The sequence below is a fragment of the Psittacula echo genome, assembly GCF_963264785.1.
Source record: "Psittacula echo genome assembly, chromosome: 5".
Lineage (NCBI taxonomy): Eukaryota > Metazoa > Chordata > Aves > Psittaciformes > Psittacidae > Psittacula > Psittacula echo.
In genome coordinates, this window is record NC_137739.1 from 61,614,230 (window position 1) to 61,626,912 (window position 12,683).

At 44.3% G+C, this 12,683-nt stretch overlaps 1 protein-coding gene across 1 annotated transcript in view; it reads right to left on the reverse strand.

Moving 5' to 3' along the window:
* Window positions 1-558: 558 nt before the first annotated feature.
* The window catches only part of PRIMA1 (proline rich membrane anchor 1), a gene marked incomplete at both ends in the record, with an annotated part of 45,408 nt that continues 33,283 nt past the window's right edge, over window positions 559-12,683 (reverse strand). Inside the window, one exon of the mRNA XM_080619501.1 lies at window positions 559-658. Coding sequence (XP_080475627.1) covers window positions 559-658 — 100 coding nt within the window. The remainder of the gene's footprint in view (window positions 659-12,683) is intronic.

Consider the following 12,683-nt stretch of genomic DNA (forward strand, 5'->3'; position numbering starts at 1 on the left):
TCATGCAATTTTTGGTTGCTCAATGGCTTTACAGTAACTTTTGTTCCCTTTTTAATGATGAAATGATAAGAATGATAAGAATGAATTATAAGCGTACAAAACTGCACAGGCTGGAGAAGCATGTAGGTGGCACCTCGCACCCTTGGCCCTCAGACCCATTTATAATAAGCTGCTGTCACTCTGGCAGACCATGTTCTCTTCAAAAGACCTACATCAGCAGCTTTTTTTGGACACTCAATTCACACTGAAAAGTGGGGGGAAGAGAAGCGTGAGGCATCGTGACATAGCTTTCACGAGATGCAGCATGCAATGCTTATGCCTTTGTGAGGCCTTTTCTCCAGGCAGCCTGGGTGGGCAAGTTTCTCCTCCCTTTGGAGAAGCAGCAAGCCTGTAGAGCAGCCTGCTTTACTCTTCTGAATCACTGATGCGTGCACTATTTCTGAAATGAAGTCCTTGGCCACAGAACTCCATTCGTTGCCTTATTTCACCCACCTTGCATACTCCGAGTGTGTGCTTTGAAAGTTTACCACCTCCTGTGCCTCGGTGGGGTTTTGGGGATTATACAACCGCATTGTTATCAACTGTTTTGTTGTTTTGAGATGAGGTCATTGCATATTCAGACTGACTGGTTCCGTTCTCTTCTTTTCTCATTGGTTTCCTTGGATGATCCCAGGTTCGATGATGCATAGGCAGGGTTGGGGGGGAGAAGAAAGGACAGAGATAAACATCTTCTTTGTCAATACAGATTGAAAGCAAGGACATATCATAATACTGAACTTTTCCTGTCTATTTTTCCCTTTCTAAACAAAGGCCAAACCGGCAGTTAAATTTTGTCAAGCCTCAGTGCCTACCTGGAAAGTGAGATGTTTGGTCCTAAGGCCTCATGACGGGTAGCTGGTCTCCCTGTGCTAGTCCGTGTATAGATATAGGTGTGCATGTTGCATGGGACGAAGGCTGCTGGAAGGAGAGCCCTCCACCACCACCTTCATCTCTGGGGTAGACAATGGTGTGCTAGGTCAGGCTCTGCCTTTGGGCAGTCCTGGGCCTTTCTCCTCAAAGAGCCAGATCATTCAAACTGAGATGATGACCAGTTGTGTCCACTAAGGACCCAACTCACTCACCAGTCATCATAAAACCATTGTGTTTGATCACTAGAAGAGGACTCATCTGACCAGTGTAGATATGTAAATCTGTGGTGACCATCCCAGATTACTTTTACAGTCAATGGAGAGAAACAAGTATTTTTAAAACACAGTTCAGAACAGCTTAAAGTAGATACCCAAAATGAGTCAGGAGCTTTGCGCCCAAAGCATTTCTGTTTCTCTGTATTGTCTGTGAAGAAAGGCTAGTTTGCTAGCCCAGATACATATGTCCATATTCTAGGTGTCCAAGTTAGTGACTGAAACATGGTACCTGCTGTAATATACCAGCCCCCTCAGTACCAACCACCTTTTTAATTTTATTTGGTGGCCACTGGTAATGCCATTTGGTAATGCTAATTGTGAGACAGTTCAGGGAATGGCCAGCAAGTACAGGAAACTAACATGCATCTGCACATCACGGAGCAAAATCGTCTTATTTGTGATTTTAATGTGACTCTGACAAGGGAGACCTGAGCATAATTTTCCTAAAAGACCATGTTACATCATGTAGGTGTTTCTCCACAACTTCTCAGAGGACCTTTATTTAAAGCTGAAGCTTTAAACATAGGAGGAGGAAAAAGCTTTGTGCTTTCCACACAGATACTGCAGACATTAGTGCCTTGAGTTTAAGGAACTTCTGAGAGCAAAAATCACAGATAAATGTAATACAACAGTCAGTCTGTGCTATTGTTCTTGACATTGTTTAACAAAACAACAATAAATAAAAAAATGGTTAATGACATTTAATTTCAGCAAAGTATTAATGAAAGATTTATGGAGAATTACAGGAAGATAGATTTGCTTGGCTTGTTATCTCGAAGGAAACACTTCTGATTGTGATATGTATGCGTCTTTTCAGCTGGTAAGAGTTAAGGTTTGTTAATATTAGCCATGATTCCAGCTGTTAGAGAATGGAGATGAAAGGAAGGGGGACTAAGAGTTGTTGAGACTAAGGGTTTGTTGAACCATTTTTCAGCCATTAACATGCTGTGCCAGTCTGTATCTGTCACAAGATCCTGTGCCTGTCTTTCGTGACATTGTAAAGCACCCATTCACGCTGCTGCAACCCTGACAAGAGGAATGGAGAATCTGATGGCAATACTTATTCTTTTCAGTTCCATTTTCTTTCCCTGTCTAGCTTTCCTCTTCCTTCTTCATGTTAAAAATGTCTTCCTCTCATTTTTATCTATGTTTTTCCTTTTTTCTAGAACTGATTCCAAGATCAATTTTCTTTTCTCCTGAAAATCTTTTTTCCTTTCCTCCCCCATTTTTGTTTCAGCTTCTCTTCCCCAAGAGCTGCCATTTGCTCTTTCCCTTTCCCAGGCTGGTCTCCCAGCACAGACACAGGCAGTTTGTAGACTCTCCTAAGATGGTGAGACCTATCTGCAGACACTGGCAGAGATTGCTGGTACTATTACACCAGGGGCACCAACATGCTTTGGAAGCATGGCCTGGGAGAGTTGTATGCACTTGTCACAGTGATTGAAACTGACCTATGTATTTAAAAATGCAAAGTCATTTTGGCCTGTTGTGATTTTTCAACTGCCCTTTTACATTAGGGCAGTAGCTCTTTTTTGTACCACTAGCTCTGTGTGTCACTAACTCTTTTTTACCTCAAATTTCATTGACTGTTGATATCCAAGCATGCAAGTTTTCTTCTTACATACCAAGGGGAAAGCTTTTATCCCATTTTCTGCCTGATGAGTTAGATTATGCATGATCTTCCTACGTGCAATACTCCAAGCCCCCTTTCAGATGAAGTGCTATAGCCATGTATTTATGCATTTCCATTCCAGGGTTGCTCCTCACTTGTGAAAGGGATGTTTCAAATTAGTGAAGGAATGAGGAGGGAACTATTCATATCTGACATACTTACTTGGTGGCAGGTGAAACTTGTTTGCTAACAAGCGCTTTGCATTGCTTTACAGTATGATTTGCTACACACTGTGCTTTGATGTTTAGCAAACAAATTGGTGAGCTCTTCATGCCAAACATCTGCGAATAAAAGGAACATGCAACTGTACAGCTTAGTACATGTCTGAAATCATGCGTCAGAGTCCATAATGACCTCTCCACCATGCATGCATTAATTTGCATGAGTCCTAAAATCAAGAAAGCAATAAACCACCATTTAACAGCGTATTTCACATGTCAAACTTAAATTTCAAATGAGGTTCTGATCACATTATAAATCTTACGTATGAAAGAAATTCATATTGGCTTGTACCGGTTCTCTGCAGAGTCCTGTGTAAAGGTGAACGTAAAGATGCACATTCAAATATAATTTGCATGTTCTGTGTTTAGGAAACTTCCAAGAGGAAGCAGAGGTTTTGACCCTTTATCATGTCTAGTAACAAAACTGTATATTTCACAAAACTCTCCCTGCCAGCTTTGGCTACTGGTGTAAATTTGGTGTAGACCTGTCTGCAAGGTAGTTGTGTGATAGAGTACTAGGGGAGGGTTTCACCTCATGTCTCACTTGCACACACTTAAGAAAATCTCTATATATTTCAAATCTCTCTATATATTCAAACAAAGATGACCAGACTTTTCATTTAAACAGGACTTCATTATGCCTTGTTACTTATAGGCTTATTGAAGCTTTGAGGAGAATAAGATCATTGAGCATCACTGCAGCTTGCCTGCCCCCCCGCATGAGTGGTGGCATGGGCTAGGTCACGTGTGTGCCTGCTGATCCCTGGGGTGAAGTGGCAGAAGGGAAGAGGCAAATCAGAAAATCAGAGAGCTGAAGATGTATTGCTTGTATGTGCAATGACTTCGAAGCTCTTCTCCATATCAGTGAATATTTCATTAGCTATTAACACATAAAAATTAATAATTTTGATAGAATCATAGAATAGTTTGGGTTGGAAAGGACCTTAAAGATTATCTAGTTCCATCCCCGCTGCCATAGGCAGGGATACTTTCCACTAAACCAGCCCCATCCAACCTGGCCTTGCACATTTCCAGGGATGGGGCAGCCACAACATTTTGGGGCAAACTGTTCCAGTGCCTCACCACCCTCATAGTGAAACATTTTTTCCTTACATCTAATCTAAATCTACCCTCTTCCAATTTAAAGCCATTACCCTTTAGCCCATCTCTATGTGCCCTTGTAAAAAGTCTCTCTACAGCTTTCTTGTAGGCCCCTTTGGGTACTACCCTGTGGGTAGTTAAAGGCTAGTGTAAGGTCTCCTGGAGCCTTCTCTTCTCCAGGCTGAACAACCCGAACTCTCTCAGCCTGTCATCATGGACATGTTTCTTTTCTATAAACATGGGTCTCATGCAACACGCTGATTAGCTTCATAGGACTGGTCTGTCTTGATGTGCCTCCAGCATACAGCAGAAATATCCAAGCTAGTTATATACCAGTAGAGATCCAGCTGCAGCAGCATCTTCCTGGGTTACAAAAGTTGCCCAAGAAACAGCATAAGTATCTGTAAGTCTACTGTCATTCAGCTTCATCTCCTAAGCTTTGATGCTAGCAGTACCCGTGGGAGCTATGTTTAGAGCTCTTGGCTAGACTTCACTGCTGGAAGCCCGGAAGAGATGATATATGGGCTACAGTCACACTTCAAAAACATCCTTATTTAGCAGATATGGGGAAGGAATGGAAGAATGAATTTTGTAATGTTATTCGATTACTAGACCATCTCTCCGAATAACCTGAATGTTTAGAAGAACATAGAGAATGTGAATGGAGGCTGTTTGCATCTCAGTACTGGGGATGTTCATCAAACATCTGTTTGATTAATGCTGGCCACCAGCCATCGGAGGTGAATCAGTTCCTGTGACAGCATCTGGTGGGAGAAGCAAACTTACTTTCTCAGACTGGTTTGTGAACAGGACCCCTGCTAGAGGGGCTCATTGTACTAACAACAATTGCCTTCTGGGACACAGCCATAAGATTTTATGTAGCTGCCCACAAGAAGTCTTGCCTAATGGATAACCTGGGCTGGAGAGTCTGGTGCTATGCCCCAGACATATGGGACTCATGTTAAAGAAGGACATTTCTCTGTAGAGACTTTCAGTGTCATGGAAAGAGGGTCACATTCTAACTTCCCCCTTTGACTGTGTATCTATCTGAAGGGAGGATCTGGCCTGTTCAGATTGCAAGTAATTGCAGTAGATTGCTGAGCCACATGAGAAATTTAAGAAGTGGGGTTTAGTCTTCATTTATTGTCAGCAGTGCAAAGTCAGAGTAATTCCACAGACTTTGCTGGACTTCAGGAGGATGTGTTCTGATGTTACAGAGGAAGACCTGTCCTTAGAGTCTAAGGTGATGCAATCACATTTCCTGTTAAGTCTTCAATTAACCTGACTTCAGAATTACGCTCCTACACAAAAACAACCTTAAGGAAGAGAAGTAGCTTTATTATTAGGATACTGGTCTATTAACTGTCATAATTGACAAAAGTACTTTTAGTGACCCCTCACATTACAACCCCTTCTTTGCATTCCCTATAATGAGCTTTAAAAGGTTTTATTGACTGAAGGGATATTACAGCTGCCATTATCTGTCAGGCATTCTCAGTGCAGAATACACTGTCAATATGTTTTTATGACAAAAGGAAAAAAATGAATGGGCCTAACGTAAAAAATGAGCTTGTGTTACCAGCCTTCCAGCCTGGCAAAAAGCCTCTAAACGGGAAAAGAAGACATTACATGCCTGGAATGAAGGCACCCTGCTTTGAACAAAGCCAAAACATGTCTGGAGGGTGGCCATGGCCGTGCACTAGCAGTGCCCTTCGGGGTTGAGCTGGGCACACTCCTGCTCCTCAAAGGCCTGTCCTGCCACAGAGCAGTGCAGGCAGATAAGGTATGTTCATGGAACTCGGCTCATGCTGAGCAATGCAGAAACAGCCTGGGTTTCTCAATATATGTGTACCACCCAGATAACTGGGATTATATGTAACTCTATTGCATTAGATATGATCTGCCCTAGCACATATATAATTTACAAAGAGTAGACAGCTCAAATTTCTGTCCTAATTTCTTGTAGAAGACAATAAGCAAGCTTGAAAAACCCAGTATAATGAAAAGAAAGAGCGGATGGGATTGATCTCAGGGAACTCCAGAAAGGGCATTTGAAAGGAAGAAATAGGAAGAAGCCATAGGTAAATTTAGGCTGGAGATGCAGAAAAGTTTCTTTTACTCTCAGAAGAATAATGGTTTGAACAGAGACTGCTGGAAGAGGGAAAAGGAGAGAGGGAAAACTATATAGTTTCAAGAAGGACACTGATATGTTTATGGAAAGGATGATATGTTTATTATAAACTGATATGTTTATGGAAAGGACATGGACAGTGGGATTGAGTGCGCCCTCAGCAAGTTTGCCGATGACACCAAGCTGTGTGGTTCAGTTGATATGCTGAAGGGAAGGAATGCCATCCAGAGGGACCTCGACACACTTGTGAGGTGGGCTGATGCCAACCTTATGAAGTTTAACCATGCCAAGTGCAAGGTCTGAGCCTGGGTCTGAGCAATCCCAGGCACAGCTACAGGTTGGGCAGAGAAGAGATTCAGAGCAGCCCTGCAGAGAAGGACTTGGGGGTGTTGGTTGATGAGAAAATGAGCATGAGCTGGCTTCAGTGTGCGCTCGCAGCCCAGAAAGCCAACCGTATCCTGGGCTGCATCAAAAGGTGCGTGACCAGCAGGTCGAAGGAGGTGATCCTGCCCCTCTACTCTGCTCTCGTGAGACCTCACTTGGAGTATTGTGTGCAGTTCTGGTGTCCTCAACATAAAAGGACATGGAACTGTTGGAACAAGTCCAGAGGAGGCCACGAGGATGATCAGGGGACTGGAGCACCTCCCGTGTGAAGACAGGCTGAGAAAGTTGGGGCTGTTCAGCCTGGAGAAGAGAAGGCTGCGTGGAGACCTCATAGCAGCCTTCCGGTATCTGAAGGGGGCCTACAGGGATGCTGGGGATGGACTATTCATCAGGGACTGTAGTGACAGGACAACGGGTAATGGGTTCAAACTTAAACAGGAGAAGTTCAGATTGGATATAAGGAAGAAATTCTTTACTGTGAGGGTGGTGAGGCACTGGAATGGGTTGCCCAGGGAGGTTGTGAATGCTCCATCCTTGGTGGTGTTCAAGGCCAGGTTGGATGTGGCCTTGGGTGGCATGGTTTAGTGTGAGGTGTCCCTGCCCATGGCAGGGAGGCTGGAACTAGATGATCTTAAGGTCCTTTCCAACCCTAACTATTCTATGATTCTATAAATGCCACAGTGCCCACAAAACTGGGGACAGACAGGGTAACTCAAGCGCCTTGTTCCAGTTCCATGTTACTCAGATGTCTCAGCTGCCATCCTGAAATATCAAAGATGGAATACCAACTGCTTCAGGGAACTGAAACAACCAGTGTAACAGGAGAAATCTTTTCACTGAATTTCAGGTGCAGCCTCAGTTTCCCTGAGATTGATTCTCAGTGATCAAGGAATACCTATGGTCAGAGCTGGACACAGGGTGCGTTGCTCTACTATGGCAACTGGGTCTGGATGGTGGCTGGGAATGGGTAACTGCTGATAATGAAAGCAGTACACTCTCCTACTTTTCCCCCCTGCCATTTCGTGCAGATCAGAAGCGGGAAGAAAATACCATTTCCTGGAGCCTTTCTGTGAACATCCTCCAGACAAGAGCAGACTGGATGTATTACTGCGGTAGTGGCATTATGTATCTGACTAAATCAAAGTCATGGAGCTTGTGTAATGCTGGACAACAATTTAAGGCTACCCCCAAACTGGACTGCGCACAATCCCCAGGCTTTTGTGCCACAAGCTGCATGAACATGCAAGTCTGAGCTTTCATTTCTGCACACGTGTGACACACACAAAAGTGGGACATGCACATTCTCACAGGTGCTGGCATGAAGTCAACAAACACTCCTCTGCTTATGTGCCACTCAGAAACACAAAACTACCAGCGGAAGCCCAAACAGAGATCTTTCTCTTAGTCCTTTAAAATTCTCCAGACTGAACAACACCTATCACTACTCAATGCTTTCTACCTTCAAAGTGCTTGACAAACATGTATTAGGAAATCTGGAGAAACATGGCTTTCAAGGGCTCAGTTGTACCAATCCTGATCAACACCTTGCTTTTTTTTATATTGACAACACATCTAAACATATACATTGAACAAGACATAAGTACCTACCTGCTTCTGCTCAGCTACAGTGAGGCCAGTAAAAGACATCTATAAACCATTCACCTGGGTTCCCAATTAGAAGTTATCCTTGCAAAAAATATATCAATATTGTATGGGAAAGTAGAGGTGGGAAAAGGTGCAGGAATACCATGTCTATAAATTGGCTGGCTGTTGATGTCCTGTGCTCAAGGTCAGAGTGAGCAATAGTGCTGGAAAGTGTGGGGTTGGAATAATAAGGGGCAGGGAGAGGAGATGAGCAAGGGCTGCTCTTCATTGCTCTCTTGCTGTCTCAGAACGACAGTATGTCTCTCACCAGCCAAATGACTGTAGATATTTCCATTTTAGGCAATGGACTTTTCCATCCCCCAAACAAAGTTGATCTGTGCTACTCTGTGCCCAGATTTTTTGCTTAATGTAGATAACTACCTTGCTATTTCTTCCCTTGCAAACACAGGCAACAACCCGAATGACAGACTTGATCCCCGCAGAACAAGGCTATTGCTGTTTCACAGAATCATTTAAACAGAATTTCACAAAATTATTTACATAGTTATGATTAACTTCTGTGCAGATGAGCCAACATTTCTGCAGATTTTCTGCCACAGAAATGTCTTTAATAGAAGTGTCTGCAACACAAACAAATATAAAGAGCTGAGAAGAAAATAAAAACCTGTAAAATGAACTGACGTTTGCAACAACCTAGCTCACTTTGCATTTGAGGCAATGTCCTGGGTTCAGCAGTAGCAGTCAGTTTTTCTCCTTCTTAGTAGCTGTTGCAGCACTGTGTTTTTGACTTTCGGCCTGGGAACAGAGCTGATAACACAGATGTTTAGACTGACCAAGGACTTTGTGAGTCTCATGCTCTGCCAGGGAGGAGGAGAAGCCGGGAGGAGGCAGGGACAGGACACCTGACCCAAACTAGCCAAAGAGGTATTCCATACCACAGCACGTCATGCCCAGGATGTAGAACTGAGAGTTCCCGGAAGGGCTGGATCACTGCGGGGTGGGGGCGAGGTACCAGTTGGTGAGCGGTTGTATTCTCTTCCTTGTTATTTGCTTTATCATTATTACTATTAGTGGTAGCAGTAGTGATTTGTGTTATACCTTAGTTATTAAACTGTTCTTATCTCAACCCGTGGGAGTTGCCTTCTTTTGATTCTCCTCCCCGTCCCTCCAGAAGCGGAGGGAAGAAAGGTGGGGGGGGAAGTGGACTGCGTGGTTCTGATTTACGGCCTGGGCTTAAACCACGACAGGCAATCTGGCTCTGACACCTACAGTAAGACCACTAATTTCCAAGCTTCTGACTTCACTCACAAAAAAGAGTCTGCAGAGCCAGACCCTGCTCTTTGCAAGATAAATGCAAACCCACTCTAAGTGGACAGCATAGGGTGGTCACATGCTCTAGGTGTGCAAATGGGGCAAACCTATACAGAGGTAGAGCATTCAGCAAATTCGTCAAACACCTTGATGTCTACACAAAGACTTGGTTTTGTGCAGTTTAGGGCTGTTTGGCTTTAGAGACCAATTGGCTTTTTGGGAGTGATTTTGGGAACAATTGGCTTCAGACAATTGTAACTGCACAATTTCTGAGGAGGGACTTCAGTTCAGCTTGCTTCCCAGGGCTCAGAGCAACTGAAGGGAAGAACCAGGTTAGCCTGCAGGTCCCCCTGCTTGGGTGTGTTAACATCTTTCATAAGGTTTCATGCTACTGCCTCTAGAAGCAGACACCAAATGTGGCACCATTTCTGTGCCTCCTTGTACAGCCTCTTTTTAAAGGCCAGAATAAGGAATGACTCTGTTTTCCCACAGTTGTCCTGCACATAGTTAGGATCAGACCCTATACATCAGACCTTGTTAGTGCTTTACTCCATTACCTGGCACTAGCTTAAGGAATGGATGTCATGATGCCCATCTCCACAAACGCTGACACGGACATTTAGCCAACAACTCTCCAAGACAGACAAACCAGAGCATCGTTCTCCAGCCCAGTCATACTGTAGGGAGTGGCCACATGCCTGCTGACAGAGGGGACACCAGAATCAGAATGAGCTAAGCATGCAGCAGAGCAGGACCACCCCTTCTCCCATCCAAAGCTCTGCCCATGCGGACCTCCTGCATGTCTTGCCTTCCTGGTAAGGCTCTCCTGAGCAGGGAGCTGTGTGCTGCTTAGCAACCCCAAAGTGTGATAAATATTTAGCAGTAAGTATGGGGGGTGCAGAGAAGGAAGGACAGAAGGAGCAGAAATTAGATCATGCAGCCTCACAAGTGGTGGCAGCACAGCTGCAATGGGCTGGAGAGTGGCTGCAAGTGATCCATGTGCACTAGAGGAGCATCGAAGCTCTGCAAAGAAGGACCCTGTCTGCACCCTTTCACTCCCCAGGCAGTGTGGCTGCATGGCAGCAAACAGCACAGCAAGGCAGCAGTGTGTGTGATTTGACCTTCCTTCACAGCAGTGGGGACCCATGAAACCAGCTCGTGAGGACAAGCTTCCCTGAGCCTTCCTTTATCAACACTGGAGGGCACGGAAAAGCCGAGATCTTGTTTGCACACCTTGTTGTGACTAATTACACGAAGGTGCTAAACTATGCACACAGATTACAGTGGGAAATAACACTGCCATGGGCAGATGCCTCATTACCTTTGGCTGACAGAAGGAAGCATGTCTGAGTGCAGCTCCTGCTGTTCCCTGAGCTCTGCCTTTCCCTTGGGTCTCTGCACACAGCACTTTGGGTTAGAGTCAGGCATCAAAGTCAAAATTGGTAGAAGCCATGAATTAGAGGAGCCAAGGGCAGGGCCAACCCAGGGCTGCTGGCCAGAAGCATGCTGAAAGGTCCAGCAGGAAGGGGTATCTTCTGCATGGTCAAATTCAGGGCAACGTGAGGGTGATGCAGGAAATAAACCTCTGCAGAAAAGAAGAAAGGACAGAGACTGGGGAGCAGTGGGGCATGGACGCAAGGCTGAGAGGTGTGCTGAACAGTTCCAGTCATCTTGAAGGTGGCTGAATGCATGTGATGGATAGGGGACTGACTGGTGGTTCTCTGCTCCACAGTCGGGTTTGGCTTCTTGTAACCCTGAGGAAGATCAGAATGAGCTTGGGCAGAGCCTGCCTGGGGCAGAGTGGGGCACGTAGGAACTTCTGGGGCTTTCCCATACTTTCCTGGCTTTCTTGTTCTACCTTTTAGGGTTTTAGAGCTCCTGCAAATCCACTGTGTCCACTAAGCCCACTGGGAGATGCAGTTGTTCAGCCACTGGAGAAATCAGGCTTTACTGCTTTTACTCCAGATGCACTGCAAATCTTTTGTGGAAAGCAAAAGGATACAATAAAAGCACCCAGCAGGTTCCTATGGGATTCTCGTTGTGTAGAGGAAATTTCTAAGAGATACAGAGTAATGGAGTAATGGATCCCCCACCCTACTACCATGGGTACATTTTCCTCTGAGTCATAAAAAAGATTGCTCCAGACACCCCAGGGCTGCTGGGCTCCTGCAGTCTGTAACAAACACAGTCCTAAGCTCAAATATCCCAGATACAAGCCAACAACTTTCTTTAAATGTCCCTACACACTGTGCTGGGTACATCTCAGCCACAGTTTTGGCTTTTCACCAGCAGGGTCAGCCACAAATGTCTTTGTGTCAGCTTGTAAAAACTATGATTTGCTTAAGAATTTAATGGATTTCTAAGAAACCTTTTCTATTTTTTTTTTGCCTTGTAGGACCTTGGGTATGTAAGAGCCTTGAGTTTAAAGTCAGTTTTTAGACTAGTTGGCGAAGAGAACACTGATCTTGGATTTATTCAGATTTCTTCAGAAGTTATAGCTTCAACAAAAACTGTAATAATAAACTCATGGTACACCTGGCAACTCTTCTGTATGTTTCAAAGCTCCAGTATCCACTTGCATCTTCTATTTGTGCTGGAGTAAATCAGGAATATTTCAACCAATAATTAGACCAGCATGAGCATTATATTCTGGCATGAGCCTGTAAAACCCACCCATAGCTATTAGAGTTGCACGGAGGCAGTGACTGTATAATACTTCAATCTACTGCAAGATTTCTGCCCATTCAATGCGGTACTCTCATCTGCAGCACAAAAGAGAAAAGTGGGAAGTTTGTTTCTGGTCACAGTGAAAAGTTAATTGATCACAGGATAGACCATAATGCTCTACAGAGTTCTGTTGGCATCTTTGTCAATATACCACAAATCAGGAGTGAACACGTGCAAAAAGACCCATAGGAGAGGATTCTGTGAAACACTTGGACCACTTGTTTTATGCTAAAGACTAAAGCCTTCTGAAGGCTTCCTGTATTGGCAATTATGAGAAACATCTTGGTATAACTTAAAAGAGAGAGAAAAATCCTGCCCTATAATAGTTATGCAAACATGTATTAATT